This window comes from Catharus ustulatus, chromosome 2 (genome assembly GCF_009819885.2).
Source record: "Catharus ustulatus isolate bCatUst1 chromosome 2, bCatUst1.pri.v2, whole genome shotgun sequence".
Lineage (NCBI taxonomy): Eukaryota > Metazoa > Chordata > Aves > Passeriformes > Turdidae > Catharus > Catharus ustulatus.
Genome location: NC_046222.1, coordinates 42,676,162 through 42,702,398, shown reverse-complemented (window position 1 = coordinate 42,702,398; position 26,237 = coordinate 42,676,162). Strand labels below are relative to the sequence as shown.

Genomic DNA, 26,237 nt, shown 5'->3' with positions numbered 1-26,237 from the left:
GCAGCAGTTGATAAGAGAAAAAAGAGAGTGTGCTAGTATTTCATAATAGTCTCAAGAAATTGAATGCCAGAGGTCAGTATCAAGACAAAAAAATCCAGCTGAATTATTAAGGGGGATGGCTAGTTTTATGACCATTAATAAACACACACACTAGTTTCACGTGTTAAATTGAAGGAAATCAGATCTTAGATTTTAAAGCATTCAGAGTAAGCACGTAACTTATCTGTCATCTCCCACTCACAGCATACAAAATGGCAAAGGGGTCCTGTGTTGAAACATTGGACAGTCCCCAGATGAAACATCTATGTACAAAAGGGGCTCAAACAAACTCATAACGGTTATTCTTTATAATGTAGTTGATGTGGTAAAAGTAAAAATTCAAACCTTAATATCATACGAAAATTATTACAGTAAATTCACGAATACAAGCCGCACTGAGTATAAGCCGCATCTCTGGGTGTTGGCAAATATTTCGGTTTTTGTCCATAGATAAGCCGCACCCGAATATAAGCCGCTCTGTCGTTCGCAGCGAGGACCCGCGTGCAATTAGTAACAGAACCGCGGGAGGGCGGGGTTTACTGGCTGAGCTAAGGCTGTGCAGGCTCCGCCCGCTAGGGGCCGCTGACGGGGCCAGGTGGTCCAGCCCGGTGCTGCCGCTCGGGGCCGGCCGCCGCTGCCCCTGGGCGCGGTCACCCCGGGTCGGCGCTGCCCCGCGGTGGCAGGCAGGGACGGAGCTTCCCCCGCTCCTACGGCAGCGGCGGCGGGCGGGGACGGAGCTTTCCCGCGCCCGTGGCGCCGGCGGCGGGCGCAGACAAAGCACCCCGCCTCCTCCCCGAGCCGCGGCAATGGCGGTGCGCACTTCCCGCCCCCCCCCGGGCCGCGGCAATGGTGGCGCGGGGCTCCCGCCGGCTCCCCGAGACGCGGCAATGGCGGCGCGCACTTCCCCCCCCCCCCCCCGGGCCGCGGCAATGGCTGCGCAGGGCTCCCGTCGGCTCCCGGAGCCGCGGCAATGGCGGCGCCCCCCCCCCCCCGTTGGCTCCCGGGGCCGCGACAATGGCGGCGCCCCCCCCCGTCGGCTCCCCGAGCCGCAGCAATGGCGGCGCCCCCCCCCCCCTCCTCCCCTGGGCTGCAGCAGAGGAGCAAAGAGAGCTCTCCCGCCTCTCTCCCTGCCCCCCCGTGCTGCCTGCAGGGAGCCAGGGCAACACGGTAACACTGTAACAATTGCGAAATGCCGGCTTTTACTGGCAGGTGCTTGGCTCGGCACTCTGGCTGGCACGTCTGGGGTTGTAAATGTCAGAAAATTATTAATATATTAGCCGCACCCGACTATTAGCCGCACTTCTGGGTTTCCACCAAAATTTTTGTCAAATTGCTGCGGCTTGTATTCGTGAAATTACTGTAAGTTTAAATTTTAACTTCTGCCCTTCCCTTTGGTAGCCTGAATAAAATAACAAAAGTAATTCCAGAGCTATTCTCATGTGTCAAGACTCTATTCCAAATGTCAAACTCCGTATCAAGTATTACAAGTACTGAATAAAGATGTAAATACTGGCATGTTGTAAATTGGGCTTCATGGGGAAATTAAGATGCAAAGAACGGTACCAAGGGAATTGTCCAGACATGGGTTTAACAATGCTGCTCCTGCCCTCCCACAGTAACTTTTAACAAAATTGATTTCATTCCTCTCACGATGTACCTTGCCAAGAAATGGATTTGAATAAAAGGGCCCTCATTAGCAATAAAAGTTTGGAGGGAAGTGCTGTTTGAAATTTGTTTTGCTGAAGTGCATGCAAGGAAAAGTACTTTGCTGAATTACTAACAGTGTCTGCAGAAGGCAGTCCCAGCCTGCTGGTCCTACTGTGTCAGCTGCTGCTCATGGGTACTTCAACAGCAGCAGAGGAATAAACCTGCAGCATCCATGCATCATCCTGATAGTGAAACTTAGGATGTCATCTTCTCTACGAACTGAGGAGCTCACAGTGACTACTCAGACCTTCTTGACTCCTAGTAAGGCTCTGCAATGTGCTCTGGGAGATGGTATATGAAAGCTGACAGAATTATGCAAGGAGTATTAATGTTCAAATCCCTTTTTACCCTGTTAGCTTCTCAGAAAAATTTAAGGTGTTGGTGGTTCTTAAATGTAGTGGCTATGTGTAGGGAAGTATCAGAATTATCCAGGGTTGCTCAGAAAACTCTGCTGTATTGAGAGGATTACTACCTTAGTGACAGCATAAAATATTTAAATTTTACTATTGACAGCACCACTGAACCAATCTGAAAACAAAGAATGTCACATCTCAAGCAACTTGATCAACAGAATTGTAAACTAAATTCCTTTAACATTACCTTCATTAAGCAATCTTTAATGTTTTCAGGCCACAGCTGCACATCTAAAATAGGGTGCCCAGATAAATTTTAAGAAATTTTCATTATAGCACAGTTCTAAACACTGAGTTTTGAACAAACACAAGCTACATCCTAGCTCCATGATTTAATAATCTTTAACAGCTGGAGGGTTCATACAGCATGGACTGCCCTTCTTGTAAATAACATAGCTCCTGCTGTGTGCTAAAGGCAAAAAGCAGAACTCAAGATTCCTAGCATTCAAAACTAATACCAAAACTGGGACACCTGAATTCATTATGAAAATACCAAATGTGCCTGAGCAGTGCCTGCTGAAAGACTTGCCATCACTCCTTCAGCTCAGCTACAAAGATTCACTGTCAAAAACTTGAAGGGCAAGATGTTTAAATGTGATCAATTAGAAGGAGGGACTCCAATACTATCACATTTAATACACAGAAGAAAGAGAGCACTTGGAAAATGAAAAAACTTGGTCAACCTGAAGGTCAAATACATTTACAATCAGACTCTAAGATGTTTTCATCCACTCAAAAACTCTCACATGAATATATTTTGAAAAGTTCCTGTTCTAGGTATTGACAAAGTCCTAAGACAATGTCATATGAAGTGCCTCATCTTCAGTATGCTCAGAAATTAGAAGCCAAAAGGCATCAACTGGTTTATCTTCACTCACTTCCTTGATGTGTGGGTTTAAGTAGATTGACTTACTCTAATGCAATGTTAGTCATTACCAAACACAATTTCCTGAGCAGGCACTGAGCAAAATGACACCCAGCAACTTCCCACGAGAGCAGAAGCAATGGGTAGACAGCACAGAGAATGTGGTTGCTTATGAGTACCCACAGACTAATTTCACGATTATAAGCCGCACAATTTTGACTAAAGTTTTTGTCCGTACCTGGAAGTGCGTCTTGTATTCCGGAGCGGCTTATATATAAAAAAAAGTTGAGAAATTTGCCAACTGGAAATGCAAGCACGTAGCAGCCCTGAGCTGAGCCGACCACGCTCTGCCCCGAGCAGGGCCAGGGTCACCCCCGGCGGCTGTGGGGAAGCGGGGCCGGGGCCAGCGGGTGAGGGGGAAGCCGTGTCGGGGCAGCTCCCCAGCAGTGGTGAGGGAAGCCAGGCCGAGCCCGCATGGCCCCGAGCCAGTAAACCCTGCAATCCTGCGATTCTGTTACTAATTGGCAACTTTGCGAAAGTTGCACGTGGATCCTCGCTGCGAATGAAAGTGCAGCTTACAATCCGGTGCGGCTTATATATGGAGGAAAAACGAAACGTTGCTGACACCCCAGAAGTGCGGTTTATAATCAGGTGCAGTTTGTAATTGTGAAATTACTGCAAATGCCTTGACCACTGTAAGGTAAAATTCAAATGCAGAAGCCCTGTACATCGAAGCATGTGCTCCAGTATTTTTCATTTATGCAAAGAAGTACTCACATCTTGCCCCTACAAGAGTTTTTAATGGATTAAGAGAAAACAGTGGCCAGTAAGTTGAAAAGGAAAGTGACTTTTATAACTTCTAATTTACTGTAAAAGCCTGCTAGAAAATAATATATTGGGACAAATTCACTGCACCTGGGCTCCATTTTTGTGTATCCTCCTGTGCTTTCCTTTCGTTTGAGGATATGCCAGTGCTTTCTTTTCCCTCAAAATCCTTTCACATAACAAAGACCACACATGCCACCTACTCTTCCATTGCACAAGGACACACTTCAAAGACTTGATTTCTGTGTCCCATATTCCTGTTTTTCCTTCAGCGGGCAAGAGCTCCGTAGGGTTTCTGTCACTATTGGCACTAATAACTTGAGCTGGAATCTGTTATGTGCTCCTTCTGCCTCCTCTCACTCACAGCCTCTCCTATCTCTTAGACTTGCTGCTAAGTTTCATCAGCAAATTTCCTACATAGATGGGAACATTTTATAAAATGTTGAAGAATTTTCTGATATATGCACTATTACAAAGATGAATAAAGCTACAGGTTTCCTCCTTTTTGAGGAAAACATTTACCTGGTGTTAAATGAGAGGGAAAAGTAGCCCCAAAATAACCAACCAACCAACCAACCAACCAAGAACAAACAAACAAAACCCCACAAAAACAAACCAAAACAGTGGCTTAGGGTTTTTGCCCCTTTTCTCTTCAGCAACCTTCTGAAAATATTTAGAAGACACAAATCAGCAATGGATATGGTCATGGTAGGTAGCTAGTCATCCAGTAAGAGATACCATTTTGTTTTACAGCTTACTTCATGGACTGTAATTCAGCAAAAACTGTAAAAGATAAAGCAACCACAAGCACAGCAACACTGAAGGAAAAACAGTTCAGTAGTGTACTTAGTGTACTTGCAAGTCTGGGCATTTATCTTTTTATCACTACCATTACTACAAACAGTACGTGTCTCTTGACTAGGCTAAGAGTTCAAATCACACTGAAAGGAAAAGAGCTTGAGAATGTAGTTTCAGATAGGCAGCAGAAGAAAATTTTTCTGGTTTTACCCCCCTTTATGGCTTTCCAAATAAACCAAAAAATTTCTCAGCTTGAATGTTTACATTACATATTATCAAGTGGGAAATGGCTACATAAACACAGGAAACAGCATAATTGGAACACAGAACTAATTAAGAAAAAAACTGATCCAAAATTCAAGTATACCACACTTCACAACATTTTTAATACTCTATTGAGTACTTTGGTAAATGTGGATATTTTAGGATATTACAAGTATCCTTACCTTCTTAAACATTTATCACATGAACAATTTTTCCCATGAAGAATGAGTAAACAGAACAAAACCAAATCTTCTTTTATAGGGGAGAGTCTTCAATTTATGAAGTGCAGAAGTGAAGGAATCTGTGCTTTTGTGGAGAGTTGTGTGGCTTTTTAAACTTTTTTGTTTAATGCATTAACAATTAGAGAAATTATCTGATTAAGAGAAATCCTAGCAAATAAAAAAGCTTTAGTCTACAAAAAGCTTATTTTAAACCTTCAAGACATTTTAATTGTTAGACCTATTTAACAGTTACCCCAAATCAGTTCCTTATGTTTATTACTTTGTCTCTTTGCTTTTCGAAATCCTGATCTGTTAATTTTGTGGCCAGGTCTGTTTCTCTCACTGTGCAGATGTCAACTAAACCTCTCCAGAGTGGAGTGAATGTACCCCGAACAGGACTCCTTGTGAGGTCCATCAGGATGTGAAGGGAAAGTTGGAAATCAATAAAAGAATAAATAAACATTTAACTAATCAAAGTAAGAACTTTCTAACTTTCCATGAAAAGTAAAACTGATGTTATTTAATTAGTGTAGATTATTCCTTAAGGGATGTTGAGCTGCCAGACTTATCACAACATCTATTTTGAAAAGCTTCATTTGTCAGAATTCCTGAAACTGCCTTTAAATGTTCTTTCCTTAAAAAAAACCCAGAAAGTCAGATTGCAGGTTCCTTCTTCCTAGACCAAAGTTGGACACATTAAAGCAGATAGACAAGCTGTTCTTTAAGAGATCAAGAGTTTGATTGGCTGGATGTCATAAGCAACAACTTCTGAGTCAGAAGCAAGAACAAACACCTCAAAATTTGAAGTCTGAAACAAACAAATAAACAAAATGGAAGTTTAGCAGTGAGACATAAAAATAAGCAAATGGTTAACTCAACAAGGAAGCCAAGATGTTGGCAGGAATGTTTATTGAAGCCAGGATTTTCTTTTAGATTCTTCATACCGCAGAATCTGTCAGAGAATGTCAATATTTTTTTCAAATTGCCACAAATGTTATATTTAACATAGTGGCTCTGATTTTCTTCAAATAAACAAGCAATAAAAATGGCCAGCTACAGAACTCTTCACAGAAATTTGGGTTCCCAAATACTGAAATCAAGCTATTTAGAGCCTCACACAAAATGCTCTTGGGACAAATGTCATGGGTGAGGATACTATGCTTAAATTCAACCAGAAAAGCAGGTTTGCTAGATGTTGTCCAACTTTTGCCTGTTCCCCATTTTCCCCATAATCCCTATCATGAAAAAGAGTGTGGAAAGTCTTTTTGAGAAATACAGCATACTCTTAGCCTATTACCATGACAGGCACCCTTGAAATAATTTACTGAAAGATACTTAATGACAATCTGATTCACCATGCTCCAGGTTAAGAGGGATGCATGGTCACTGAGCAATATAAAATACCTACTCTGTTTCTAGATTGCATATTTCAACACTTGGCCTAATCTCAGTTTGTGCCTTAGACATTTTCCTTAGTAAAGTCTATTTTCTTTGGCAATGTATTTCACAATGCAGCTTATCGTGAGGAAGTTTTCCTGACATTCAGCCTAAATTCTCTCCCAAATTCTTCCTGTCAGATGATTGTCTCTTCTTAGCTAGATGATGTAAGCAGCATTCACACTTCCCAGACAAAGAAATAAAAGTTTCAAATCAGAGTGAGAGCTTGAGAAGGTGTACAGTTCAAATTGAGAGGGGTCTTAATCATTGATGTACCTACTTACTCTTTTAGCGATCAATGCAATCACTTCTGTGTGAAGCAAATATGCCTTATTTGTGGCTAAGTGGTGGCTGAGGGGACTAAGCGACTGTGTAAGCAGTCACATAATACCTGTCTGCTGCTCTTATGTGAAGGTGAGAACTCAAACGGCCAGGCCAAGTTGTGCTGTTTTACAGCTGGCCCTGCACTATTTGTGACCATCCTGTGCTGCCTTCTAGTATGAAAACTAATTTGCACATTCACAGACACTGCAGGTCTTCACGGGTCAATGCCACTAACTGCACAAGTGGGGTTAATAGGTCTACTATCTGTTACTATTAGGAATCACTTTGCATTACATTGCACAGCTGTTGTGAAATAAACCACTGAGGAAGGCAATCTAACAGTTCAATGCTTTGCTTCTGTGACACGCTCCTGATAGTTTGGATACCGACATGGTTCTATCTACTATTTGCTATCTCTTCAGTACCAACAAAACCAAATCCCAAAAAGGGTTGTTAAAAAAATAACAAGAAGAAGTTGGTGCTGAGAAAATTAACTATTCAAAGAGATTAATGTAATTAGAAGTTGTATTTTGCTTTAACAACCACTTTGTGAATGGACACATCCAGGCATAAAGCCAAAATCAGCTTAGCTGTTTGTAATGGTACTACGCCCAGGAACTGTTAATGTTGAAACTGGAAGTATGTATCCTTTCAGGAAACAAAAGCACGTGTATGAACAATTAAGATATCTGAAGAAACATAAGTTAGCCACAGATGCAAACTACTTAGAGGTAAGGGAACCATTATAGACATAGGATCCATAGAAAACCTTTCCATTCCTCCATGCTATTGGCATACAAAGTTTTACTGGTAGCTGACACACTGAAGAATGTTCAGATGTTATTTAAGGCTCAAATGCTGAATAATTATAAATTATAAATTATAAGTTATCATTAGTGAAACTTCAAAATGGCCATGTTTGGAACAGAACACAATATTAAGAAAGGAACACAGGACATGGCATGACACATGGTATGACAAGAGATTTAGAGCAAAAGGTCTAGAAAGAGTATAAGATTCAGATTTTCTAGGCTTTTTTTCTGCTTTCACACAAATACAACTAATAAAATAAGTCAATTTAGAAAGCTCTCATCTAGCTTGTAAAAAGGCCTCAATACAGTGTAAGAGGCAGCTTAGGGGAGAGAAAGGGCTAGACTGGTTTCTTTAAACTGTGACTACTAAAATGGGATTGTGTGTTGCTAAGTGGTCTCAGCTGCAGAGGTCGCCCCTCCTGAGGTCCTGCTGGATGCCCTTTAGGGAAACCAACTAGACCTTTGCTTCCCTGCCCCTTGATAGCATCCCTGGTGAAAAATGGCCTTTACCCACAGGGTGGGAAAGCTGGGTCCAGTGTGACAGCAGCTGGCGGGGCAGTGCTCTCAAGGAGCGGTGCTGGACAGGCAGCCTGGGCTGACCCCTGTGTGTGGCCACTCCTGGCTCCGCGCTGGCCCCAGCCTGGCCCTGGGACAGGAGGAGACTCAGGTCAGTGCCAGACCCCTCTGCAGGCTTTGGCTGGCCGTTGACACTTGGGCTTCAGTGGGAATTTCACATCAGCTCCAGGAGATCATGTCATGACATGCCATATGGCAACAAATTAGGCCAATATTTTACTGATTTGGCCAAGGTGGATGGGCTACCTTCACTTAACTCAGAAAGGAAACACAACTCAATATTGTTTGGAAAGTAGCTTTTACTGAAGAACAGCTATCCAAAGAAGTAGCTCTCACAATATTTTAATCGTTAGGGCTACCAGACTCTGTGGCCCCATCCTTCAAAACTTTCCTCAGAACCATGTGAACGTGGCTTCCAGATTTCTACTCTATTTTCTTTTTAACTCTACAAAACTAATCTCTTCCTCCTCCCCGGCCTCCTACTTGTAATAGCAGGGCTGCAACAAGTACTGCACCAAGAAGTAGATTTGTAGTCATTTATTTTGGTGGTCATGTTAGCTTAAGCAGTTTGCTGATCTTGAAATGCCCCTTCATCCTGTTTTTGACTTCTTCTTCTGTCCTGTGTTGCTGTGACACTGAAACAGTCTATTGCACCATGGTTGAAAAATAAACAGTAAATATCTTGTTTGTTTTGCTTTTAGCCAGGTCAGTTTTGTGAAGTGGGTACATAATAAACTAGCATGGCTGCCAAAAAAACAGAGCAAAACTGTTAATGTGTTTCAGTCCTAGCTCAAAGCAAAAGCACTTGTTCCGGGAAAAATATCCAAGAAAGCTTCTCAAAATAAAAATAACTGAAGCCTCTGAAGACACTTGAAAAGTATAATAAAGGCAACCTAAATGTTCTGCAAATATTAAAACAACATCCTAACAGAGAATACTTAAATAAAACACCTTTGTATGTATCACAGCTATGAGCCCATGCAGATTACACAGATTGCTCAAGGGAGAATATTTTGCTTCCTTGTGAAAATGTGGGGGCTTTGGCTGGTGTTTGTTTGGTTTAAATAAGGGCATATTTGTTTCTACACACCCTTTGGTACATAAAGTGCTTGTGTTGTTTTCTGTTTTTAAACACATTTCCAGGACATTAAATAAGTACAACAAATACAGTGGTTTCATTCCGGAGATGAGACTAAATGAAGGAAATTTTAAAAATAAGTTTGTAGGAATGAAGCGCCTTTTCTCATACTTCCAGGAGAAATTAAGATAAATTCAGAATCCATTAAAAATTTTTAGAAACTGGTAGCATGTCAGGTAGAAGTATGCTCTGACATGATTACAAGTTAGTAATGGGTACTGCAGGTATCCTCTTCTACCACCAACTCCATTCCCTCCCTCTGTAGTCAGAATATAAACACATAAAACTTAAAGCCTATAAGGCTGGCTGATCCAGGACTCATGTTCCTTTAAAATACTCATTATCTTTCTCTCTTTTTTCTCTGTCAACAGTCATCTGAAAAGACACCTAGTGACTGTGGTGGAAGCAAAGAATCTACAAACTGAAATTGCAAATACCACATTTCTGGGAAGACTAAAACATCTTTAAAATAAATTCCTTCCAGCCACGCTACTCACAGAATGCTTCCCAAAACTTTGAGAAGTGTTGTCATGCAATACTATACTACATGCAGTGAAATGCTTGCATGGAATGAGCATTTGAATTGAGAACCAATTAGATTTATAAAATGAGAAGTAGCAAGAGGCTTTCCAACTAACCCTTCATTTTGTACTTTTAATGAAGAGAGCACTTCATATCCTCTCCATTAGACTCTTCAAAACTGGGAATAGTAAGCAATCTCACTTTGTGAATGCTCTCACGAAAAAATGCTGCAAGGTAAAGCTGGAGAGAGACCTTTTACAAGGACAGGCAGTGACAGCACAAGCGGAAATATCTTTAAAGTGAAAGAAGGTAGGTTTAGATTAAATATAGGGATGAAATTCTTTAATTTGAGGGTGGTGAGACATTGGCATATGTTGTCCAGAGAAATTGCAGATGGTCCACCCCCAGAAGTGTCAAAAGCTGGATGGGGCTTTGAGCAATCTGGTCTAGTGTGTGGCCTCCCTGCCATAGCAGGAGGGTTGGAGTATGGTCTTTAAGATGCCTTCTAACCCAAACCATTCTCTAAATGTATATCCATATGAAGGCAAGTACAAATACACACACCTTGAATATATATCTTGAATATAGAAAGCAGGAGAAACTGTAATTGCTAACAACCAATAACACTAGTCTCCTGCAACACATGGTGTTTTCAAAAATAAATAGATTTTCTTTATTTGCATTCTCTGCAGAAAACTGAAGAGCAAAAACTATACGGACACTGAATTATCAAAGCCTTCTTACTAAGGCTCGGAACACCATTTATGTAAGATCATAAAGGAATGTACATGAATCTTGTAAATCCCCTTATTTCTGTTCCCCTTTCCTTTCCTGTTGAACAATTATCCTATTTCCACACTTCTGTCTCACTCACAGCCTCTTAGCTCCATCAAGACAGTCAAGAGTTCCACCTCTTTGATCCCAACTAACCAGTCAAAACAGCAGAGATCAACATGGGAGATCTACATTTACACACCTCTTACAAAGTTGTTTACTACAAGAAAATAACTTTGTCACAAACCAGCTCTGTGACAACTATCTTGGAAAACATCAAAGACTGTCTCTAAAAAGTCAAATTGCTTTCCTCCTCAACAGGTAGGCTTTAAAGGCAATGAAATTAGGACAGGGTGCAAAAGGCTGTGCATATGATATGGTTCTGCAGTCTGGACATTCATATCAACAGGAAATAACTCACATTTTCAAAAGAAAAAGAAAAATGCAGAGAAAAAGCTGCTAAGAAATACAGAGCAAAGCATGAACAAGTTCTCTGTTGACTTAATGATTATAAAATTCTGAACATATTCTGAATTAATAGCATTTTCTGTCACAGCATGTGTCACAGCACATCACAACGATTCTGGTTATACCTTCTGCAAAATAAAAAAAAAAATCCACGGACCTGTATTTTCAATCCCAGAGGATGGCAGTTAAAGGGATGTGGGAGGGACTGGTTGCAACTGGTTTCTATTGAGATCAGTTTTTAAAATCTTTTAAAAATTATCATACTTAAATGTCCCCAGATGACTGTTTTTTCTTCATTTCCACAAAGAAATAATGGAAGAAATTATTTGAAATCATGAAAATTACTGGAAAAATTAGAACTAGATTTAAATTAGGAATGTAACAAGTAGACAATTATGAAAGCTGATGCAGTGTTATCTGGAAGAGCCAGCTAATGCTCTGTACTAATAGCACCCACAATTTTATCTCCTAATTGTCTGGCCTAGTATGTGTTCTTATCTGAGAAAAGTTCAGAAATACATACAGATGTTATATGTCAAACTACCTTAATGATAACAGAACATGAACTGTTTACTTTTATTACTCTGTTGGTTTTTTTTAAAACTGAGCACAAATGCTAAGAAACATCCACTGAACATGTGTATTTTCATACTTAAGCGGTGCAGAGAAAGACAGCAAACAGGATTCCTTCTAGCCCAAGATAGGGCAACGGAGAAAGCAGCATGGAGAGTTCCCTCTCAACAAGAACCCATCAAAGGATCATGTTGCAGATTTGCTCTCTAGGAAGTCTGCATGACAGATATATGCCAATCACTTCCTGATTTCAGATATGAGCTCTAATGGTCACAGATAACATCTGCAGGGAAATGAAGGTACAGTTCTGGTATCTCTTTTTTTAGCAATTATATCAAAGAAATTACTATCTTCTGGATAGCAATTCTGACCCAGAAGGTCTTCATCTTCTTTGTGCGCACTGAAGTGATGGGAAGGAAGTAACAGAAAGTTAGTGCGAAAGGGATTATTTTTCCAGCTGGATCACTTCTCCAATTATGTTCACCACACAGTCAAACAAACATTTGTACCAGCACAACAGCAAAGACCTTTTCTCAAAAGGTTCAAAAAACACTCTACAGGTATGCAATTTATACGAATAGAGAAATATTCTTCTAAGTGTTACTGAACATCCCCTAAGTACTCTCCCAGTTTGGACGGTGAAAGAAGATAGAACAAAAGACTGACTGAGATTTGGGGCAAAGCTGGTTCTGCAAACTGCTAATTAGATAAAATTCTTTGTAGCATATTTCCTCCAGTCATTCCAGAGCTAAAACACAGCAGAAAACCATGCAATGCTACTGAGTACACTCTCGCTTCTGCAATAGTCTCCAAGTAATTTTGCACTGTTTGTTCTGGTTTATTCTTACAAAGTAAGACTGGCAACTGTATCAGCAACGAAAAAAAAGGAAGAAAAATCTGATTTCACGGGCTTTGGTGTTAACCTGTTGCTGAGAACTAGTTCAAGTGTGCTGAAAGATGTAATTTCAATTAATGAATCAAAATCCAAATAACATTGATCTAACTTATTTGAATTAAAGCTAATCAAAAAGATCTCCTTTCTCTTCTCATTCTCAGCTTCTAGGTGTTAAACCTTCCTTGTTGCCTTTCTCTATGTCTTTTGTAGTCCACATAATACTTTCTGGCCAGAGATGCATATAGCCAGTATTCAAAATTAGGCCTTCCCAAGAGGTTTATGAAGGCATGTGACTTGTTTCCAGTAATTCTCCCAATATTTTGGAAAACTTAGCCTGACTGCCAGAGGACAGTAAGCTGATGGTTTAAAAAAAAATTAAAAATTTAACAAAACCATTGAAATCAGTATTTTCCTATCTTGTAGAATTTCCTTTATTGAAGACATGATTTTTTTCTGTAATTAATATCAAATACTTTGTCTGCTATATGTGGTATGAAATAGGAGGAAGAAAAGGTGAAAAAATATTACTGATTAACATCAGTAAAAATATTTTTAATAAGAAAATTTCAAAATTCCGTACTGAATTACTGATCTTTCTTCAATAGAAATTTCAAAGAGGTATTTCCAAATTAGTAATCTGATGCACAAATTAAGAAAGTCTTTCCAAAGAAGTTACCAACATAGTCCACACTATCTTAATAACTAATAGGATGTGCAGCCATCTTAAGGAAAAAAATCAAACTTGCTAAACCTAGGAGCTTTTAATTAATTTTAAGCAGCAAACATGGTGGGGAGAGAGGGAGTAGGAGGAACAAAAATAAACAACCAGTTGTAACTTCAAAGAAGTCCTTTTATTTGTGGTGTTTTTCTTCACTTATAGTAATATGCTTTCAGTGTTCTTCCCGTCAGACTCCTACCAAGGAGATTAATTTAAATGCCGAATCTTTAATGAGAGGTGAAAAACACCGAAATCAGTTACCAAGTATATCAAAACACCACCAAACACTATTTTTTGCAATTTGAGAGAGACACCATGCAAAACAAAATGTCAAGTGTTTGTACTGCAGTCTCAGGGTGCTAGTATATGCAATGTTATTTTCCCCTGTATAAATTGAGAAATAAGCTGCCCCTGTGGATAGGAGACTGCTTACTCTTTTGATGGAATCTGTAATGCACTTTGCATTATAGGGAAAAGGTTAATTTGCTCAACAACATGCTGTGCCCTTCAGTATCTGATTTTATGTACCATTCCACGGATAGCTGGTTTTAACAGCTCATTTATTTTTCTTCAAGTACAGCTTTTGAAACTGAGTATTTTGATGCTTTCCTTGGAAGCAGATAGCATCAGACCCCTTGTGTGAGGGCAAATACAGAACCATAATGAGAACATCCAGTTAATACAAAAAAAAGTCCACAAAAATGAGATACTGTCTGAACCATGAAGATTATTAGATACAAAAAGGCAGACTTTCTAAAGAAAAATATTCATCAAGCATAGTACAAAACTATCCACTTCAGAATTTTTATACTATCCCCTGGAGTATTTAATATTGGTCAGGAATCTCACTGATTCATGATGCCAGAGAGAAAAAGCTCTGGGGCCATTCATCACCTGCCAACAACCAAAAAAAAAAAACTTGGAAAAATAGCAAGAAATGTAAGAATTAAGAGCCTATTTCAGTCTTGGATTTAGTAAACTCTCAGAAATAATCAGGGAATTCCAGCAAGATAACATGAACACTCAAGAGAACTCATTCAATGCTTCAAACTCATAGGGGATCTCTAGGACCAGTAGCATGAACCAGTTCATCTACACTTACATCAACACAGAATAATCCTATTAAAGGACAAGGAAGTAGCGTTTTATTTTACTCCCAGATAATTTCTGTTAGCTATTAATTTTACTAACAACATCAAATTAATAGGAAGCATAAATAAAATATGAATCTCTAAAATAAAATATATCACTTATTTAATAGAAAGAATGCAAATTCAGTAGAAGAGGAAGGAAGTTATTTTAAGTAAGTTCCCTTGATAAAGATTCAAACATTCACATGGGATTAAATTATAGCATCTCCATTGTTCCCTAATAAACACTAGGAAATAGGGGTCATTATTCTACATCCCTGATGGTTTGCAGCTGAAGTAATTGGAAATGCAGTGGGGATGAATCTGACTTTTTATCCTATTTACAGTACATGTAGTACTGTAAATACTACAGTATATACAAGCAAGTACTTACTATGAAGAGTAGTGTTGTTTGGTTGGGGTTTTTTAATGCACCATTTACCAACATCATCACTAAATTAAAACCACCACAAAATGACAGTTATCAAACCTAAGTCTGTATATCATAAAAAAAGGTATCTTATGAGTTCCTTTTCCTTTATTTTCTTCTGAAGGGGAAATATGTGGCACATGGCCTCTGTTTTTTCTGACTACTAGTCAATTTTCTAGCATCAAGAAATAAAATACAAGGATAAAAAAACTGATTTGCAATAATCATCGTATTATTACTGCTGCCAGCAATAATGGCTACAAAGCCTTACAAAACATATTTATGTGATACAAAGTTTCATTTAACTTTATACTTCAGTGTTTTTGCCAATAATACTGTTCATAATGTCTCGTTTCATTAGCTACTTCTAAATTTAAAAAAACCAAACAACACTGGTTCCTTCTGGTTCTTTATGCAGGAAGGACATAAGACTTGCTAAGCACCTCTCAGACTATTTCCTTGACTATTGGAAACACTTCATTTACACATTCATTGGACAAGCACTCTAACATTGTGTTCACCAAGACTAAAATATAATTTGACTTATGAAAAATTTAATAAGCATCAGATGAGAAATAAACTGGTTATATTAGTATATATTTTTCATTTTAAAATCTGATTAATGCACTTATATGTATGCTCACAATTCAATAAAATAAAGTTCAAGGCAGGGAAACAAGGCCATTAGCTGGCATGTAAATGTAATATGTGCCATTCCATATTCTTATACTTCCTGCATTCACTGATACAATAGTGTCTTTTACTATCACATGCTACAAGAATTAAAAGAAATTTGAAAGTAATATGATTAAGTGTATCCATAAATAGCCACAACCTATTCCCTAGCTGTTTTTCTCCAGCCTTCTTAAAACTGCCAAAAAGAACAATTTTTTTTAATAACTTTTCATGTTTTCTCTTTTTATGCAGAAGGAAATCAGATTTTTAAAGATCTGCATGCCTTGTCTCAAGCTTTCCCATCAGCTGAGAATTTTGTTTAGTATCGTCACTAAGCTGCAAACTGGCTGACTTAAAGTGCTTCCAGAAGAGAAATCTAAGTGTATGCATAACTCCAAACTTCATCAGAAACAAGCAAAAGTGCTCTGAAGATTCCATAGCTAAATTACAAGTTTGTCAACCAAAAAACTTATACTAGCAATCTGTTTGGGACACTGGATTCTGTGACGACATGTAGAAAACTGCAATAAGTGACTGGGGAATAAAAAACCCACATCTTTGACAAAGGTGATACTTCTACTCCAATAATAATTAAACAAATCCCACCAACAGGCAGCTCAAACCTTTTAAACCTAGAGAAATTTTAAGTTTGATAAATTTTCTTATGTAAATATAACTACCATGAAAACCGTGTGTCCTCAATGTTCTCATATTCTCTTTCTGGACAGAGAGCAACAACTGAATGAGGTTATTCCAAACTGAGCAAAAGGCTGGTTACAAATGATTTCCCACCAAGAGCAGCTTCCCCCTACATGAAGACCTTACAGGGACCCACACTGGAGCAGCCTGCTCCTGAAGAACTCAATTCTCTGGAAAGGATCCACAGTGGAGCAGGTCATGAAGAACTGCAGCCTATGGGAAGGACTCATGTTGGAGAAGTTTATGGAGACTGTCCCCCGAGGGAGGGACCACTACTGGAGCAAGGGAAGAGCGTAAGGATTGCTCTTCTTGAGCAGGAAGGAGGTGCAGCCTTCATTCCCTGCCTTCTGTGCCACTGGCAGGTAAGAGGCAGAGAACTGGGATTATAGTGCGAGCTGGGATTCAAAAGAAGGGAGGGGCAGGAGAAGTTTCTTTAAAATTTGGGTTTTGTTTTCTTATTACGCTACTCTGATTTGATTGTCATTAAATTTCCCCAAGTCGAGTAATTTGCTCATGACAGTGATTGCCAAGCGACTTCTCCCTGCCCTTATCTAAACCCATGAGCCTTCCCTTGCATTTTTCCTCCCCTGTCCAGATGAGGAGGGCGATGACAAAGCAGCTTTGGCAGGCACTGCTAATCCAGCTGGGGTCAACCTGCCACACTCAGCTATACAATCCATGCATTCCCATGGAAATCATACTGTTACAGAACAAAATGTATAATTCCACTACATCTTTCACAAAAACTCTGGATGGCAAGATCAAATTACAAACCAAAGAGAGGCCATAAACTTCCAAAAGTGAAAATGGTAGACTCGTCTGAGGGGGAAAAAAAAAGAGAGGGGAAACAAGGAGAGAAAACAATAGGAAATTATTTGTACATATTATGAAAGACTAAAGAGTTTGAAAAATAAACCCCTCACCTATTCATTAATTTTTTTCTCCTTAATAGTTAGCTCATAACAATCTTTAACTGGAAAGCTATTAATTTAAACATTGTTTAACTAAGGAATTCATAAGTCTTCTGCTAACCAACTTTTAAGGTGGTAAGTACAGAAGAGTCACCTCATTCTTCCAACTACCCAGGAAAAGATGTTTTGCATGAAGCAAAAAAAAAGTATACATTTATACATTTAAGTGATATTACCTATGCAACTGTACTAAATAAATGCTATGACTTTGTTATTTTAAAATATTTATCTAAACTGAAATAGTGGGATAGCAATTCTATGGCTATTTACTTCTAGGATAAGACAACTTTATATAAACTTCTTTCTGAACTAGTAAATTTGTTCCAATCTGAGTCATAAAACCCTTACCTCAATATTCTAAGTACCCATAAGAGGAAGGAAAACCAGGATAGACATAATCTTTGGATGGATTAGAGCTGGTTAAACTTTCACAATATTTAAAAATCCCCCTACTGATGTTAATTCTTAGCTCACTTCTTTATTCATGACTGACTCCCAAGGAAGGACAAAAATAGCTTCACTCCTTACTTGGATTTTTTTAATAGTTGCATAAAAATACACTTAAAACTTCTTTAACAAAGCTGTATTTGAATAGAAATAAAAAAACCAAAGCAAATGGCAGATTCAAACAGCATAAGGACACCATATCAATGGATCACTTTGGCAAGTCTGATCCATAATAACTCTACAAGAGTTTCTCTTGGGTGATAAATTCGCTTTCTCTTCTTATCACTTACTTATCATATTCTTGGATTACTAGCATACATTCACTGGACAACACTCAAGAGTATTTCATTATACATAAATACAGGTCTACGTCTCCAATATAAGCTTTTTGCAGGAAAGGAAAGGTACACAAGCATTCAAAGCTTTTTTTGGGTCAGGGAGCAGGGAGGTAGTAAATTGAGAGAAAACAATTTTTAAATTGATTCAAAAGGCTTTGGTTGAACAGTTTATTAAACAGTTTACTTTTTGTGCTAGTACATTTCTGCCTTTGGATAAGAATTCCAAATAACCTCTACTACGCAAATAATTTTTTTAAAAAATCACTTCAGGGGGAATAGAAAAAAGTGTACTATTTTATACAAGGAGAGGCCCAATGCAAGACTACTCTCAGCAAACTTACCAGTCGTCTTCTCTCCTCTTCAACAGCAATCAGGAGCCGAGCAAACTCCTTCAATGACTGGGCTGAAAGGAAAATAAAGAAAAAAGACCATTTTGATTAAAATGAGATTTTAAGACCAGGTGAGTCCATTGTCTTGATTGAAGCTCCAATGATAAAATATTGCTCTTACACTGCAATGTAATAAGTAGCCTTAAACAAGATAGACTGAAGCAGGCAGCCGTCAAGAGCAAAGAAAAAGAACCTATATCTTAAGAGTCCTATGTATTTTGAAAATATTTTTAAATGGAATATGGCAAACTGAATTACCTGAAAAATTGAAAGATCAGTCTCAAACAGAAAAATTCCACTTTCATCCATGAAATTCACTTTAGCATACTAGGAGCATAAAGAAAATAATTTAGTTTCTCCCACTGAGGGAGACCTATGAAAAATATTTGGGTAAATATTTGAAACTCAACATTTTAGAAGAAATGCCAACTGTTTAGATTTAACTGCTCTTTGGCTTTATGTTTTACAAGGACAAGGTCTCAGGTGACACAAACAGATGATTGATTTATAAGTTTTGAATTCTGTTACAACTGTGACAGAGGCTTTGCTCAAAACTGCTTTCAAATAGAAGTCAAAGGGTTGAAGCAGAGTCAATGGAAACATAATACAAGAATTAACCCCTAAAAGAGGGCAAGAAAGAGGAAAACATTCAGAAAAAGCTTAAGACAAACCTGCCTAGAAAACTTTCTTTCCATTTGTATTACTTTCTCAAGGGCATAGGGGTTACTCAGATTCAGCACCACAGTCCCACAGGCGACAATCCCAGAGAACAATCATGAGAAGAGAGCCAAATATCTCTTTTTACTTTCTCTGGATGCAACTAGTAGTAATTGCTACCAATGACAGGATGCTACATTTTGTGGTTTAAAGCTCTGAACTCAGAATACAGATTGCTAAATACTACAGTTTCTCACAATAAATTTGAGGCTACCTCAATAATTTTGAAAGAGGTAAAAAACAGACATGAAACAAAACTCAGATTTTCTCAAAAGAACAGGATTGAAAAATTATTCACTGTTAACCAACACATAGTGCTGACGGTATGCTAATGGAACTCTGTCCCTTAGTTATTTTTTTCTTTTCTTAAATGTTTTTTGTGTCGGTCTCCAATAATACGGCTTTATCCCTTTGCAATTCCTCTAAAAGATTTAAGGAAATAAGCACATTTTCTAGAAAGTAAGTATTGGAGCAGATCCTTTAAAAGGAACTAGTTTCTGGCTTGCCTTAACTGCCTTGTTTGCATTCATGATCTGCTAGTTAGTTTTTGGACCATTCCAAAATAATTTCTATGCTTTATAACATCTGGACCTTGCAGAGGTCACCCTTGAATTCTCCTTTCTTTCTGTTAACTTTTACAGTTGAAGAACACTTTGCTGTTTGTTTCAATTTCTTCTGCAAGAAATTACATAGCTAATTTTCTTTGCAACTGTGATGTTAAACTTGCCTATATCGACCTCTAAGTCATTGTTTGCTGACAAATCCTTTTTTTCCCATTATGAGTTCTTGGTTTAGTCCAAATACACCTGGGAAGTTAAACATCCATCTACTTGGGTACTGAGTCTTTTCCTTCAATATTTTTCCCTGAAAATGCAAGTGCCAGAAGATTTTGCCAGTTATGTTCATATCAAGAATTTCAGTTTGATATCCACTGAATTAACTCAATCTCTTAGCTCATAATATCCCATGAAAAAAAAAAATAAAAAATAAGCCAAACAGGTAAAGAAATAAGATGATTAACTGATTGGTTATACCTGACTAGGAATCTGTAGAGCATTACACTCATGAATATCTAAGTACCCAACATGAAATACTAAAACCTAAATAAGCAATTAACCAGATGGACATGGCTAAACTATGAGGATGTGGAGGAGTGGAGGGTGGTGGGAGGACGAAGGGGAGTGTAAAAGAAACCGAAAACACAAAACCAGTACGAGAAGCTTTTAATTCATCTTTGGAATTTCAAGGCAGAACCGAAAAGTTTTTTAGTTTCAAAATTTAAACGTTTTGCTTAGGGTTTCAACACATTCAGGTCACCCATAGGAAAAAAACATATAAAATACATTCTGTAAGTATGTAAATCAAGATTTTCCTCAATATTTAACACTAGTGTAAAGGTACTAGTCTGTCACCTGTACAACGCCTCGGGTAAGGCTGAGACACTGTCTCCATCTTTTCTTCCCCATTGGCTCATCTTTGGGGGAATTATAAAGGTCAAAGTTTCACTAAGAACATAGAACCTACACTCTTCTGCAGCACTAAGACAATCCATTCCCCTGATCTTATGAGACTTTGCAGAGACACCTTCGCATCAAAACTGACTATACCTCTGATGCTCAACATTCACATCCATCCCTACATCCAGCCGTGGGATGTCCTTCCCAGCTCAGGAGGTGCGCAAAGAGAACATGTGCATTGTGTTATTTGAAGCATTGTGAAGGATGCACTCCCAGTACAGAGAATTCTGCAACAGGGACATCTCTGGTGACCCCAATGGTTCTTCTGTCCTTGCAATGCCATCACACACATCGAGAAAGGATTTATCCACGCCAGCTCTCCTACAACAGCCCTGAGTACTGCAGTACTGATCTTTCATGTTATTACACCCTTGTTCCTATCCAACCCCTGCTCAATGTGACCTCAATTAAAAGTCAAAGTCTGTCCCTAGAGAACTTTGGCTGTGGTAGAAGCTGCAGTGGGAGTGGGGAAGGGAAGGCAAGAGAGCCCTTGCTCTTCTTTTCCTAGTGTACCCTTTGTCCTTATTTCTCCCTGCTTCTCCCACAGAGCCTCTGGCTGCAGAAAGGTCACAGCTCTGCCTCACCTCAGTTTGGGGCACACAGATGCTGAGGGCAGCAGTCACTGAGAGGGGTGACGCAATTCACCCCCAGGGCACTGGGCACCTTGGAGATCTGGGCAGGGGTGTGCTTCCCTTCCATGACTCTCATCAGGATCTCAGCACAAACTCTGGGCACAGGTACACTCATCTAACTCTGGATTCACAGCTCCCAACAGGAAACAAACAGATATTTCAACAATAATAAGTTGAGGTGCTTTTGTGTAGTTGAAAACCAGAAGATTTAGAAATCAGACCTGTCTGTATCAGATGCAGCCCACTGTCTGTCAGGACACTCAGGCATTACTCACCAGCTTCACAGTCTTTTATTAGTAATGCCACAACATTTTTTAAAATCCATTTATTTTTAATCAGAATAGACACAGAAGAATTAAAGTGAACTTTGTAAACACAAAAGGGGGTGGGAGGAAGAAGAGTCAAGTCTTTTGCAAGAGGAAATGTCATGGGAATGTATTGATAAGAGATAAATTCTGAAAACACACCAATAATATGAAGTACAATATGCAGCCTAATAGATTAAAGATATTTTCAGTTATTTTCATAAAGAATTATTGATATTGGTGGGCCATTTAAAGAAAAATGAAGTGCTGACTCAGTATTTTATTCTAAGTCATTGGGCAATATTAACTTAAATTCCCAAAAGTTTTACAGCCTGTTTTTTATTTAAGGGCTACTCAAAAGGAGTGATAAGACACATTTGGTATCATGATAGAAATGATGCCTGTGAAAAGCAACACCCAAGAAACAAAAACAATTGAATGTGTACTCAGATGTACACTTGTGGTCTCATTCATCACAATCACAACAGGTTGCCAGCTGCTCTCTCTGGAGTGTTCCCAACTCAATAACAATGCGCTGCAAAATTTCCCGTGTTCAGGAGAAAGGGCTCTCATTATTTTGCTTACCACAAAAAAAAAAAAAAAAAGTATTCTCTTTACTTTTAATTGAAACATCTTTTAATTAACTTGCTTCATACAGACACAAACTAACAGTACCAATAGCTTAAACATTAATGGTGTAGATCAACAACGTTTATTTTTTCCCAAAATCCCTATCATTTAAAACACATGGTACAGCTCCACACTCATATAATTAAAAAGGAATGGAAGGTTGATGTAGACTTGAGAGAATGAGGGAGAAGTAAAAAAGAATAAAAATTAATTTGTGTGAATTTATAGAATGCTTATTAAAAATATGATACATTTACAGTAATTTCACGACCATAAGGCGCACCGGACTATAAGGTGCACCCCCCGGGAGTTGGCAAAATTCGCAACTTTGTAGATCACATAAGGTGCACTTTTTTTTTGCAGCGAGGCAGCCCCCAGCTCCCCCCGCGCAGTTGCTGGCCGAGGCCCTGCCTCAACCCGTCAGACATGGGCCCCCGGGCCCACCTCCACCTGGCAGGGGCAGTGCCGTGAGGGGTGCGCCGGACTATAAGGTGCACTTCCGGGTTAGGGGGAAAATCTTAGCCAAAAGGGTGTGCCTTATAGTCATGAAATTACTGTACACTCTACAAATGTGGTTTACTGCATTGAAATCAACTCAGTTGTTCATAGGAAAAAAAATGGACATAATAAATCTTATGAAGATTTTGTTATATACTTGTGTAGAGAATGTATCACCTTAAAATATGTCTGTGGAAATTACTGAAGCTACTCTATCAACCTTAGCTTAATATTTAAGAGAACAGTGTTACACTGTACCACTAAATGCCATACACAATTGAGATGACATAATCTACATTTAATGAGAAAAGGATGACAAACTGCATGACACATATAATAGTTTTGCATGACCAGTACTGAAATGAAAGGCACAAAGCCAAGTTTGGAAGCTACTGTGGAAGATATACAATACAACTAAGTGTTCTTTTCTGTGGAGCATTGCTTTTACTTCCACTTATACATTCACTCTTAAACGAAGCATAGACAATTTTTACGTATTCTGAAGTACACAAAGTAAGACTTTATAGCATTATGAGCAGATACCAGCACCATCTGCAGATATGGGCATGCCAGCACAGAAAAAAATAATACATATGGATATATGTGATGTGTTCTTATGACACCTTGCTGTCTGAAAGGCAAAATGAGCAAGACTGTCAGAGATTTCCCTATGCCTTCCTGATCTGACTGAGGAACTGCCAGGACTGTGCTGTACATTGCTCCCAGCACTCTTTGGCAGGAAGGTCAGTCAAGTACATACTCTAGAACTGGTCATAACTAGCACAGACTTGCTGAATTCATGCTTGAGCACAAACTTCAGCTAAAGTCTAGAAGGGAGCTTTTTCCTTATAAATAATATATCAAGAATTCAAGATAGACCAATGGACCATAAGGAAATTTTCTAAGGATTAACACTTGTTTACTAGACTTCCATGAGAAAACAAAATGTAAGATCCATGAAGGCTGGGAGAAGAGACTTTATTTTCCAAATCTAAAATTAAAATAAATATATTATTAAGTAGTTGTTAATTCACAGTTGTATTTCCAGAGCTTTTAATGATTAGCATCAACTGCAGTCACAACAAGTAGTTTTTCAACAAATCACAACAGTAATTAAAATTTCCATCCTTCTTTCTATTGCTTTAAGACCTAGTGAAAAAGTATCTGAGGTGGTGGTGATGGGGAGGTACTGTAGGTAGGACAAGAGTAGCCACAGAAGACAAAAAACAAACACTTCAGAGTAACACTGACAGGTCACAACAGGTATGTAGAGACAATCACCTGCTTTCTCAATAATTTCTACTTAACAAGAGTTGTGGATGTTGTTAAAGCCACTGAGAATCTGTACTGTCTATCAGTAGGTAACTAAATGGGATGTCTCAAAATATCACTATTATGGCAAGTTTTCACATTACAAAATAAGGAGGAGGAATGTCTTGAAGAAAGACTCCCAAGCCCTGTCATTATCTTGATCTTTCAATATGTTGGCTATGAATTTAAATGGAGCCTCATTTTATACAACAGAGGTTTCTTTTACTGCTGTCATTATCTGGACTGATTTGTTAATTACCCTTTTTTCCCCCCTATTTTTCCTACTGAATTAAGCCTGTAAAACATAAAAAGCATACAGTTACCTAAAGCTTTAAAGGGAATTACAGTTAAGCCCAATGGGAACAAGCTGAAGGATCAACACCTTATTCTATAAACAGAAATCGATAAACAGAAATAATGAATAATGTATCCAAATTGTGAAAAAAGTCAAATGTCCTTGAACTTTAAACAGAGTACTGGTGCCAAAGCATTTTATAACTAATGCTGACTGGCCTGGAGCACCTCTGTAACATAATTTAAAAAACAGTAGTGCAAGATGATTGCAACATTTTCCTATAGAAAACAGTTGTTATTTTTGTTTTTAAAACACATTTTCAGAAAAGCTATATTTGGACAAGAAGACATATGTCTGATAAATCTTCCCAATTATTGCTCAGGTTTTCTGTTTTCTTTATCTACTGTTATTTCTTCCACTATTTCTACCCTAGGTCATCTTCCTTCACTTTCCAAATGGCAGTATTTTTGGAGAAACTTCAGCTTGGAAGACTGAGGTCTGTACTGTAAGTAATATTTACTGGGAAAGCAGAAGAGATGACAAAATAGGAGAGGAGTACAGAATTTGAAATCAATGTTTATCTTAGTTATTTTGTTCCTTTCTGAGTATCACTCCCAAGATAATAGAGGAAATGCAGCAACTGCTTTCTTTTGTTAAGGTTTAAGATAATATCAGTTAGGTATTTATGTAAATTCCAGTTTGCAAGCTTGCAGCATGACAGATACCCTTTAACTTTAGGCTGAGTATTGGTGTCAAGAGATGAATTATGTTAGAAGATTCCATTGTGAAAAAAGAAGTTAGAATATCAAGATAATAGTTAATTTCTTCATGGAGTTTCAATCTTATTTCAAATTCGGAAAATGATTATTGTACGTGCTGCCTTATTGTTCTCCATTTAGTTTCTCTTACCTTCCTAATCTAGGTATCAGATTTTATGGATCTGTAATAGGGACCTTATGCATTCCTGTTGTCTGTGTTTACATTTACCACAGCCTCCACAAGAACAGTAAAAAAAGCTGTTTGGTCCTTCCTACAGTACAGTGAAATGCATTTCCAGTAGTAAAAGACATAGAATGAAACAAAAATTCAAGTGAAGAGGTTTAAAGATTACAGTAATTTCACGATTATAAGCCGCACCATTTTGACTAAAATTTTGGTCCGAACCCAAAGTGTGGCTTATAATCAGGTGCGGCTTATAAACGGACAAAGAACAAAAAGTTGCTGTTTTAGTTTGGAGGACAGGTGTCTGCTGAGAAAGGTAGGAACTTCTCTTTGGAATGGAGAATGTAAACCCCCTCCCTCCAAATTATTGTAATTTTGAAATCAAGGGACTTTCAGGCAAAAAGATGGGAATTAGGAATAACACTTCTTTACTAGGGAAATTAAAATAGAAATACAGTACTACAAAGAAACAAACTCCAAACCCTGACAAAGTCAGAGTACAACCTGACACCCTGTCAGGCAGGGTGTTGGTAGCAGTCCCATTAAATGGTGGCTGCATCCTCCTGCAGTGACAGATGTGATTCAGTTGGAGCAGTGCTCCTGTACAAGGTGCAGTTTCCCTCCGGAGGTCCAGTGGTGATGTGGAGAAATCCGGTTTTCCTCCGGAGTCTAGTGGAGAAAGGGGCTCCCTTACTGTCCCAAAACCTCTGTTTTTATTTTGGTAGGAAAAGTTGGGCTCTTTCCCCTGGCTGGAGCAACTTCCAATGGGATGCAGTAATTTTATCAGTCCCACAGTGGGACTCAATGGGCCATTAGCAGACAATGACTCGCTGAAGGAAGGATGGCTTGTGAACAGATAAAGAACAATGCCCTGCCTGGTTTCAAGGGATGGTCCATTAGCAGAATATCTGCCATTGAGATAAGGATCACTGCCCTCACCCT

At 38.7% G+C, this 26,237-nt stretch overlaps 1 protein-coding gene across 1 annotated transcript in view; it reads right to left on the bottom strand.

Annotated features, from left to right (window-relative positions):
• The window catches only part of LOC116992838 (rho GTPase-activating protein 42), a 156,965-nt gene that overhangs the window by 85,936 nt on the left and 44,792 nt on the right, over positions 1 to 26,237 (bottom strand). The window contains exon 3 of the mRNA XM_033052847.1: positions 18,401 to 18,462. Coding sequence (XP_032908738.1) covers positions 18,401 to 18,462 — 62 coding nt within the window. The remainder of the gene's footprint in view (positions 1 to 18,400; positions 18,463 to 26,237) is intronic.